The 12002-nt window shown below is 36.0% G+C and overlaps 1 protein-coding gene across 6 annotated transcripts in view; it reads right to left on the bottom strand.

The window, feature by feature from the left end:
* ARB2A (ARB2 cotranscriptional regulator A) overlaps window positions 1–12002 on the bottom strand; it is a 388449-nt gene that overhangs the window by 337953 nt on the left and 38494 nt on the right. For all 6 annotated transcript variants that reach the window (XM_081826569.1, XM_081826570.1, XM_081826573.1 and 3 more), the window contains 2 exons: window positions 7259–7360; window positions 2424–2524 (listed from right to left, as the gene is read on the bottom strand). In XM_081826569.1, coding sequence (XP_081682695.1) covers window positions 2424–2524; window positions 7259–7360 — 203 coding nt within the window. The remainder of the gene's footprint in view (window positions 1–2423; window positions 2525–7258; window positions 7361–12002) is intronic.

Genomic DNA, 12002 nt, shown 5'->3' with positions numbered 1-12002 from the left:
ATGGTAGGGAACAAAATGCTAACAACCAGACTTCCCTTCTCTAATCCTTGGATCTTTTGTTGTGACAGTTTTATGCTAGAAAGTTATATTTACTTTTGATAAATATATTGGGAAGCAAAAGGGATTGATACTTGAAGCTCAGGGATCCACTGATCTAAATTTAAAATACACTGCATTACAGAATAAATCCTGTGATTTGGGGTGATCATTTGGGGCCAATTTGATCATGAACACAAATGTGAATGCAGGCACAGGAAGTGGGAAATCTAGATAATGCAGAATATTTTATCTCTATCTGTATATAATCATTAAAGTGAAACTTCAAAATACTTTATCATGGAGTAAGATCCACCAAAAATTAAACCTGTGACGATCCATACGTCCAAAGAACATACGGTAGGAGATCTAGGAGAAAGGAATCACTTGTGCATGGATAATCTAATAAGACACAGTTGCTAAATTTTTTTTTTAAACTATCTTTTCTTCTTTTTTTAAAGATTTTATTTATTCATTTGAGACACAGAGATACAGAGAGAGAGAGAAAGAATGAGTAGGGAGAGAGGCAGAGGCAGAGGGAGAAGCAGGCTCCTCGCTGAGCCAGGAGCCCGACGTGGGGCTCGATCCCAGGACCCTGGGATCATGACCTGAGCTGAAGGCAGACGCTTAACCATCTGAGCCACCCAGGCGCCCATAGTTGCTAAATTTTGACAGAGATGATGCTAGGGGATACAGGTTAAGGGTGGAAAAGATGCAGATGCCAAAAAGGACAAAGTTTGTTTACAGAACAGCACCTGTCCAAGTGAACAAATATGTGTGGCTCAGGGATAAGAGTAAACTGTAAGCCCCATTTAAAAACAAAACAAAACATCCCCAGTTCTTCTGTAAGGTCATATAGTATGGATATTCTAGAATCAACATAATACTAGCCTGCAGCATAGAATTAATTCATGTGGAAATGGGCAAACATCTCATGTGCAGCAGAAATTATTCAGGGCACTAATTATACTTAAGTTATAAATGCTAGAGAACAATGTCAAGAACTTTGAAGGGCCTAAGATTTTATCCTGTTTGCAAGCTAACAAGTTAGCCTGCTACTATTTCATGGATACTGTCAAAAAACACTAGACTCATGTGTCAGAGACAAAAGACTTTATTACTTGAGTTATAGGGCAAGCAGCATGAACTTATTTTCATCTCTTTCTTTGGTCCTTCAAAGCCCAAAGAGGCAATGTGGACAGGCCAAGGATAGAGGCTAAGCACACAGTGGGACTGTATTATAGCTGAGGAACCTCAAAATTTATGAAGCCCAATCTTATAAGGGGGTTGCTAACAAACCTGCCCATTCTTTGCCCCCAGTGGGGGACGGGAAAGCATTTCCTTGGACAGCTAACAAATCTGCTCTCTGCCTTGGAGGAAGACACAATTTCTGTCTTCCAAGCAGTTTCCTAATACAACACCCTCAAAAAGGTAGTCCACAACAAAAGCTGTCAGCGCCTTTGCTCAGACACATGCGGAAATGCAATCCATGGAGAACTTTCTCCTAGCAAACATACACCAAGTTTCATGTATTCTTTATGCTACTGTTCAACCAAGTAATTCATTCTAACTAGTTTTTTAAAGAATCAAAACAGGAATATAGAAACTTCAGCTTTTCCTTAGAGAACGAAAGTAGTATGCAGTTATCACACTGAACAAATGTGTCCATATGCATTTTATTAAAATTACTTAATATGACATAGAATGAATAAAACTTTTGGCTTTAACAGAACATTCACCTGAATGACAAATGACATTTTCAAGGGTTCCTCCCACTGGTACCACGTGAGGAAACTAAATGGTCACAAGGCCTAATCCTCCATCAAGTCAAAGGTAGTAGGTTAGACCCAATTTATTAGCCAAGTAAATATCAATCTTCACACAGATAAGCACTTTTTTTTTAACCTTTATTGAGGAATAACTGACTGTGATGATTTGATATATACATACATTATAGAATGATAAACAAGATTAATACAATTAACACATCCATCACCTCACATAATTAACATAGGTAACTTATTTATTTATTTTTTTTAAAGATAAGCACTTAAAAGAACACTTATCCCGCCTGGCAGGGTGGAGGATTCAACCTCTTTAAAAACATTTAAAGGATAAAACTTGGCATGAATTTGTTTTCTGATGTAATAACTCACTACAAAATATTAGGGTCACGGGAAGGATATGTTTACATAAAAACATAAACTTTGAAACTGAGAATATGTTTCAAACATAACCACTGAAATAAACCAAAAAATGCAAAACGTTTTTAAAATCACTTTTTTTTAAAAGAAAGACTTCAAGAAATGCTTTAGCTTCAAAACCTTTATTCTGACTATTCAAAATTGGAAAAAAAAAAAAGTTTAAAGTTGAATATATGACCATACCTCTCCTAGAGCTTCGTATCTTTTCTGGTTCCACCTGTGCAAGTCTTCCCGGTAGTTAAAAACAAATGGTTCCCCAGTTTTTATGTGTCTTAACTGCCCCTCTAGAAGATAAACAAATAGTATTGCTATGATTCAGAGTATATTTATAATAATATGAAAAATATAACAAATAATGTCTGATAAAAATTTAAAATAACTTTCTCAGAAGTTTCATTTTTTCTTTACATTTTTCCTTCAAATATTAACATGATGCAAACATCTAACTACTATAAAAGAATGGTCCCAACTACTCAAATGCTGTGGCTTTTGACCTTCATTTCTCTAAAGCAAATTAACATTTGAGGGCCTATCATGTATAAGGATCTTGGCTAGCTACAGCCATGAACATGGCCTCAGTTCCTAAGCTTAGAGGTTACCGGAGGAGTAAAAGCATAAATATCAAAAAGTTAAGCAGCTTTTCAGGAAGTTAAGCAAGAATGAATGAAGTAAGTCAACAATCCAAAAACTGCCACAGGCAACTCATGTAGACGATAAAGTCTAAAATGAGTTTGGAAAAATGGAAGATCCCTATAGGTTACAATAGGTTCAGAGGTCCCAGTGAGATTTCTCAACTAGGCCTTGAGGTATGGTTAAGATTTCAAATGAACATTGGAGAAAAGCAGTGAGCCAACACTGGTTTGGACTGTCAAGGCAGACACACTCACTTCAGAAATTTTACCGGTAATAACTTTGCTAATAATATCAAGGGAATAAGCAATCCAGAGGCACAGGCAAGGAAAAGCTGGAGAGGCATTTCTTCCCGGGTCCTTGCCTCTCACTGCCAGCACCCTCTGGTCCAGAGTAGGTGAGGTCTCTAAGTGAGGCAAAAAGGTTACCTCATACATTGGTAAGCATTTGGTTACAAAATACTTCAATTTTATGTGCCAGAGAGTGGTACTGCTTCTATGATATTCTTCAGAGAAATTTACTTCAAATATCCACAGATTATACGTTAGTTTACCATAAGCAAACCAGTCATCCTGCTCAAAGTCTTCCATAGATAGAGACTCTGCTCATAGCATACAATAGTCTGTATTCACAAAAAGATTACAATATCAGCATGTTTATAAGGAGAAAAGACCAGGCCACCTGTGTTCTTTCTGTCCCAGAAGCGTGCTGTTGGTAATCAGGAGAGAAACAGACCACAGGCCAATTACTTTAACCTACTCTCCCTTGCCTCTACCCAGCAATTTAAACAAAACTGTGAAAAATGGACAGAACATCCAAATAACAGTGAATTATCCATTTTAACAGAAACAAAAAGAAGTACTGAGCCAAACTGCAGAACACTGGAGAACATGTTGGGATCAAAAAGCAGAAGGCTCAAACTACTGGACCTGGACTTTATGCTAAGAGCAGTGAAGCACAAGAAAGGGTTTAGAGCCCAAAAAGGGACATGACATGCAAAATGGAACTTAGTATTTGATTTTTATTCAATGAGGGCATGCAGGAGTGGACAAAATGTTGAAAGGAAAATTATGGCACTAAAACTGAACCCTGGAAATATACTACTCCAAGTAAAACTACTTCACTATTTTTTTTTTTTAAAGATTTTATTTATTTATTTGAGAGAGAGAGAATGAGAGAGAGCACATGAGATGAGGGAGGGTCAGAGGGAGAAGCAGACTCCCTGCCGAGCAGGGAGCCCGACGCGGGACTCGATCCAGGGACTCCAGGATCATGACCTGAGCCGAAGGCAGTCGCTTAACCAACTGAGCCACCCAGGCGCCCTACTTCACTATTTTTATGAATCAATTTCACCACACACAAAACTGCCTTTTTAAATATGCAAAATAAGGGCTAATCCTTATTTGTAAAGTTTTTAATACTCTCAACATGAGACACCGTGTTAGATCACTAGAACACTCTTTTTTGGATTCTGTAGGAAAATGGGACTGTCAAAATAGCCACCTATTAGCACTAGTGTTAAAAGTGAAAAGAAGGTTAAGAGTCAAAGAAAGTGAGCAAGTTCTTATCCAGAAAAAACATCTGGATCACTTATGTTATATTTTTGTTTGCAAGTATGGCATTTCTCAAAGGTTTGGACAATCTCTCCAGTGACGGTCAAAGGTCTGATTTAGGATACTTTAGCTTAGGGTCCCCTAAAATCTGCTGTAAAGTTTCACATGTATACCTAAAATGTGTGCTATTCTGGGAACTGTATCCATATATTTTATCAGATTTGTTATGGAGTCTAGGACCTCAAAGAGGCTATCACTTGCCTAAATGAATTAATAAATTGAAAGTATTTAGGATACTTCCTGGCATGTATTTTGTTTTGTTTTGTTTTGTTTTTTTAAATATTCAGCTGAAATGTCAGCTCTTTTATTTTTTTTTTTAAAGATTTTATTTATTTATTTGAGAGAGAGAGTGAGAGAGAGAAAGAGCACAAGAGGGGGGAGCGGGAGAGGGAGAAGCAGACTCCCTGCCGAGCAGGGAGCCCAATGCGGGACTTGATTCTGGGTCTCCAGGATCATGACCTGAGCCGAAGGCAGTCGCTTAACCAACTGAGCCACCCAGGCGCCCACTTCCTGGCATGTATTAAGAGTTCAATAAATATCAGGTATTATGGAAGACGATATTCAAACTCAAATGGTCTGCCTCAAGTCCAATTATTTTTTTTAGTGATATAAAAGTGTACTGCACCAGAGCAGAGGGAGTATAGGTGAGGGTAAAAGGGGAAAAGTCTTCAACTTCTTCATCAGCAAGGATATCTAAGCTGGGCCTTATACAATTACAACAACGGGAAACACAGGTGTATTTGAAAAGGCACAGTGATTTGAAAGAATAAGGTATCAATTTGATGTAGGTAAAAAAAAACTCTTCCCCTTTGTTACAAATTGTTTGGCTTAGAATAAAATTTGTATCCAAATTCATCTTTTATCCAACTAACTGCTTTAAAATCCTTTAGAAAAATTAGAAACTTCTTCAATCAGGTAATGAAAGTTCAATTTCAAAGCTTTCATAAAAGTTTTTGTCATCATAAAGTTAAAAAAGAAGTCCCCAAAGATACTAAGTTAGAATTGCCCTTTTAGAGGTTTCATATTAAGACCCAGTTTCTTGTTTCCAAATACTCACCTCTTTGAAAAAATATTCACCATTAACCCAAATTCAAAGGTGAACTGTATCAAACTAAAAAAGATCCTTAAAAGTGACATTCTCTCCTTAGAATTCAAGTATTTCTGCCTCATACTCTTAGTCTATGTTAATGCAAGACAATGTCCAAGATACTTATAAAATGAATGGTAGGTGTGTTGAAGGATGCACACACATTTGAGGTATATGTACATGAAAGGACACATGTGTATGCAAAGGTATAGGTATGTACGTAAGTGTGAATGCAAGGTAAATACATGCAAGGGTGTACAAGTGTGTGAAAAGATGTGTGTATGTATCTGGTAAGAAAGGGGAAGATAAAAGTTTATTGCTTCTGGAGCACCTGGCTAGCTCAGTTGGTAGAGCATGCAACTCTTGATCTCAGGGTCATGAATTCAAGCCCCATATTGGGTGTGGAGCCTACTTAAAAAAAAAAAGTGTATTCTTTCTTTGTTTTTTTACTCTAAAAAATATTCACAGAAGATGAAACATAGACTTTAGTGAAAACTGATGTCCTATATCCATAAAGCAAACATAGTTCTATGATTTACCCACAATACCAACATCCCATCCAATTCCTGTTCTGAAGGAATCTAGGAATCATTTTAAAGGAATAAAGACAATTTTAGTCTAAATGCTCATTTGGTTCTGTTAATTAAAATATAAAGAAATTTGAAAAAACAAAATATTACTACTTATACATATCTTGGCATTAAGATATCCTTTATTAAAAAGCATGAAAACTAACAACAGAAAAGAGATCAAAGTTTCTAATATCATCTGTTTAAAACCAATTAATCTTCTAGTACACAGAGACTGTCACTATAAATCCTGATACCTATAAGAAGGGATATCCACTACCACAATGATAACAAATCACCAATTTAGTTGATGTGGAGCAACAAATAGAAAGCTACAACTTAAACGCTACCAAGCCTGTAACAATAGTACTCTTCAAGTGTTAACAGTATGTTATTAATTCAGGGAATCATAATTATTTGTTTCAGAAACATCCTTGTAACTTACGGTATGTTCTTCCAAACCTCAAGTGCATTTATTATTCAGACTTTAATTAATAAATTTAAAATAAACAGGGTGCCTGGGTGGCTCAGTCAGTTAAGCGTCTGCCTTTGGCTTAGATCATGATCTGGGGATCCTGGGATCAATCGAGCTCTGTGTCGGGCTCTCTGCTCAGCGGGGAGTCGGCTTCTCTCTGTCTGTCTCTCATTCTTGCTCTCGCTCTCTCTCAAATAAATAAATAAATAATCAATCTTTAAAAAAATAAATTTTAAAATAAGGATGGATTTTAAAAAAATCATGGAAAACTGAGTGTTATGCTTTAAAATATTATCACAGATGATAATTGCTAGCCATTTAACTTTAAATATGTGAAAAAGTAGCATCTTTCTATATAACTTAATTGGAGTTCTAATTGGATGCCAGAGAGTTGAAAGCTCAGGGTTGAAATACATTCAGTCAAATCAAATTCATGTCTTTTGGTTTAAGTGACTTGACAATTATGGGAAATTACAATTTGGTTCTTTTGCTTGAGTGAAGAATTTCACCGCAAAGGGAGAAGTCATTATTTCTTAAATGAAATACATAAAATATTCTAACTTGCAAATAAAAATAGCGAATAATATCTGTCCTATGATTCTATTAGCATAACTAAATCTTGTATGTAGCATACAACCACTTACTTTCATTAAAAGCATATTCAAATCCTTCCAGGGTATCAGGAAAATCAAGAGGTGGTTCATCTTTTTTCATTAGCTCATCCAAATCAATCCTAGATAATAAATCTAGAAAAGAATATGAAATGCGCTTACATTCATTTTCTGAACAAAGTTATATTTTAATAACAAAGTTAATAACAAAGATTATATTTCTGATTATTTTAAGTATTCTTTTGTTCTACCAGATTACTTTTTATGTGTTGCCTTATTGATAATTTTTTAAATTTTAAGTTCCCCAAGTGCTATATCATGACTATATCAAAAGTACTTTCAAAATCATAATTTCCAAAACAATCACAATTTTAGATCTCATGTACCACTACAGTAAATTATTAACTTCTTCCTCTCAAAATATTCAGCTATTAATTTTTATCTTACTAACGTCCATCTATAGTTTAAAGTTTCGGGTCTTTTAAATGGTCACTAAATCTTACATAAAGATGAAACTACTATTTATGAATAAGGAAACTTACAAATTTAAATAGGGGTAATATAGCACATTATTCCATTTTTACAGGAAAAAGCACAATATTAAAATACAACATGCTAACTGGAGAAAATGTGGTTAACACAAAGCAGTTTTTATTCTTCACACCATTTGATTTCCATACAATAAAAAAAATTGTCAACAAAGTTTTTTAAATAAACATTTTATTTTGAAATCATTTTGGATTTACAGAAAAGTTGGAAGAAAGTACAGACAGTGTCTGTATGTCCTTTACCCAGTTTCCCCTATTGTTAACATCCTACATTACCAGGGTACATTTGTGAAAGTGAAGAAACCAACATCTGTATGTTCCTATTAACTAAGCCCAGAAATTATTCATCAGTTTTCCCATTAATGTCCATTTTCTATTCCAGGATTCCATCCAGGATACCACACTGCATGCAGCTGTCATGTATGCCAATCTCCTCTGGTCTGTGACAGATTCCAGTCTTTGCCTCTTTTCCATGATCTTGACTCTTTTGAGGAATACTGCTTAGGTATTTTATAGAATGACCCTCAGTTTAGGTGTGTTTGATTTTTTTTTTTTTTAATTTTGTGATTAGACTAGGGTTACAGGTTTTTAGAAAGATTACCACAGAGGTAAACTGCCCCTTTTATCACATCATATCAAGGGGAACGTGATATCCAAGGGACATCACTGGGGATGTTAATCTCCATCAGTTGGCTACGACAGTGTCTGCCAGACTTCTCAGCTATGAAGTTACTATTTTTCCCTTTCCATAATCTATTCATTCCTTGGAAGTGAGTAAGTCTAGCCCACATTCAAAGAGGAAGAGGTGGAATTACACTCTACCTTGTGGAGTAGAGAATATCTACATATATTATTTGTAATTCTTCTGTATGAAATTTTTGTCTCTCTTCCTCCATTTATACAGTTATTCAATCTTATTTATATCAGTATTGAATGATGGATATTTATTATATACTTTGGGTTACAATAAATACTACATCATTTATTTTGTTGGTCAAATTGTTCCAGCAATGGCCACAGTTGTAAGCTCCTCCAGCTGGCTCCTATAACTGTTTGACATGCTCTTATCTTTTTGCTTTTTAAATATTCCTTTATTTTGTGTTACCACAAGATGCTTGCTCTAGGCTTATCTTTTCCCTGCCCCAGCCTAGAATCAGTCTGTCAACAAGTATTTAATGATATCTTTTAGGCTCTTATTATAGGATGAGGCAAAAATTCTTACTATATGTCGTAAGAGAGTTATACCAAAACTCAGAAAAACAAAAAGATAAACTTCAAATTTATTGTTCCAAAGAAAAGATTTTTTTTAAAAAGTTTAGGTTTCGAGATTTTGCATTCTAACTCAAGTTCCTGAAGAGAAACCAGCTTCTAGGATATGTAATAAAGCAAACTAGTCCCTTTTCCTACAAAAGAATTATCTCAGAAGAAACACTTTATTTCTATCTCTTACAGAGATATAACAAATCCATCCGTATGGAACATCAAAATATGCCAAAGAAAAAAGTAGTTTGTCTACCTCCAGTCTCTTTTTGTAGGACATAAAGATAAGCCATCAAAAAAATCATTTTTTAGTACTCTTCAAACTGCTATATCAAATAAACCTCGACTCACATAAAAATATAACATCTTCAAAATTCAAAAATAAAAAATGTTTACAAATTCTCTAGTAAAATGGAAATGTCACATAATATACATACCGGGCTAAAAAAGGGATATAGGCTGACAAATTTCTGATTCATTAGTGAATTTCTGAACACCATGTAATTCTTTGCAAAACAGAGTAAAATAGAAGATTTTTTAATAGCAAAAATGGCTTCGAGTGGTTAGAAAATTCTTCTTTCTTTCCAATGAGTTGAGGCTCCTTCACTATAGTCATCTACAGTTCAAAACTTAGAAACCTTTTAATCAGACACACAGCAACCATCTAATATATAAACAGATATATTATGTCTTACAGCCATTTTGTCTATCAGCTCAGATCATAAAATGCCACCTAACATCTACATACCAATTTAAAGTTTTCACATACTTTATCTCACTTGATCATGACAACCCTATAATATAGTAGCATGTATTATCACCTTCACTGTCTTTCAGATGAGAAAATGAGCTCAGAGAGGAAAAATGGCTTGTCCAAAATTATACCTTAACAGTACAGTGGGGTTAATGGAATAGATGTAGTTTCCAATATCTAACTCAATGCTCTTTCAAAATCACCATACTTACTCTATGTGCCATATCAACCCTAAAATATTCTGCCCCCTCTCTTCCTTACCTTATAAAGTTATAAATATAGAAATATGCTTTTGCTCTGCTTGATATGTTCCTATGAATGACAAAATGAAAACTAAATAAATAGGCATTCTTCAAACTTCTCCTCTATTAACAAGGGAACCAGATATAGGTATTTTTTTATTTCATTAGCATTGAGAAGACATGTAGAATGAAAATGTCAGAAATTATTTTTCCTGCTTTTTAAAAAGAAAGCAGTACTATAAGCTGCATTTTACATAGACACTGGGTTCCAAAGGCAGTGGATTAGGCAAAAATCAAGTATAATAAAACATTTCCATTAAAAATACCTTCATTCACCTATAAAGTACAGTATGACTGAATCCATATAACTTAAATATGCATCAGATGTAACACAAGTGTTTTTTCGAAAACATGCCTCTGGTGATTAAAGTGATTCAGCAAATAGAATTCTAAACTTCAACTAAGCCTATGCAATAAATGGATAAAAATACCACTTGATACCCAGAATAAATGAAAACAGAGACTTAAACAGATATCTGTACACTCATGTTCATGGCAGCATTATTCACAATAGCCAAGAAACAACCGAAGTGTCCAAAGACAGAGGAATGGGATGGTTAATTTTATGTGTCAACTTGACGGAGCCATGCCATACCCAGATATTTGGTTAAACCTTCCTCTGAGTGTGTCTGTGAAGGTGTTTCTGGATGAGATATGACATTTGAATCTGGATGAGTATGTACATGACACTTTCAAACACTTTCGGAAAACTAACAACATAATGAAATTGGCTGGTTGCTCCTAAGGTCACTGGACAAGGAAGTGGAAAAAATGGACAAATTCAGGAATTCAAATACCGAGCTCAAGCACAGCATAAATAACCTCTAATTTTCTAAGTGTGCCCTGAAGGTAACCCTTATCTCTTGTAGCTGAAGGGCTGAGATTGTTAAAAATCAAACAGAGTCTCATCCTGCAACTAGCTGAATTATAATGCAAGCAGAACTACCAGCCTCACAAGTGTCCATTGTAAAAGTGAGGACACTGACTGAGAAAGAACGGGGTCCTGCAAATTGGAATGGGGACATGTGGGAAAACCCTGATGCAGCTGGAGACAATGACTCTCTAAATTCTGATAATTCTTTGTCAATGAAGAAGCTTTCCCACCCTCAGTGGAAGTGGTCTCTCTACCTTACTTAGTCTGGGAAAATTAACCTTTGTTGCCTAAGGAAACTGTAATGCCCTCCCCTGAGGCTGTTGCCAGGCAAGAAAGGTGATTCTCAGGGCACCTGGGTGGCTCAGTGGGTTAAGCATCTGACTTCATTCAGCTCAGGTAATGATCTCAGGGTCCTGGGATCGAGCCCCACATCGAGCTCCCTGCTCAGCGGGTAGTCACTTGCTTCTCCCTCTGCCTCTTCCCCTCCCCCTCGCTCGTTCTTGCTCTCTCAATTAAAAGAAAGAAAAAAAAAAGCTGATTCTTTTCAGGACCCACAGCCCAAAGCCCTCTTTGCATCTAGACTTTCAACTACACTCAAGTCACAGCAGGCCACTAAAGGTGAGGTATAAAGTATGACTCATAAGGAGGTACACAACACCCAACACAACAAAAGAACTACCTGGTTTTTCTAATTTATAATGACAGAAATCCAGAGAACATGTGTGGGAATAAATATTAAGGGTATGGAACAATGGATGGTCAGGGACCTGGAAGGAATGGAAAACTGGTGCCAAGGAAATTAATGCTCACTAAAAGGTGACTCAAAAGAGGAAGATATTGGGGCGCCTGGGTGGCTCAGTTGGTTAAGCGACTGCCTTCGGCTCAGGTCATGATCCTGGAGTCCCGGGATCGAGTCCCGCATCGGGCTCCCTGCTCGGCGGGGAGTCTGCTTCTCCCTCTGACCCTCCTCCCTCTCATGCTCTCTGTCTCTCATTCTCTCTCTCTCTCAAATAAATAAATAAAATCTTTAAAAAAAAAA

The sequence above is a fragment of the Leptonychotes weddellii genome, chromosome 7 (genome assembly GCF_054177405.1).
Source record: "Leptonychotes weddellii isolate Sample4059 chromosome 7, ASM5417740v2, whole genome shotgun sequence".
NCBI lineage: Eukaryota > Metazoa > Chordata > Mammalia > Carnivora > Phocidae > Leptonychotes > Leptonychotes weddellii.
Note: the sequence above shows the minus strand (reverse complement) of the source record. Positions and strands in the feature narration are given on the sequence as shown.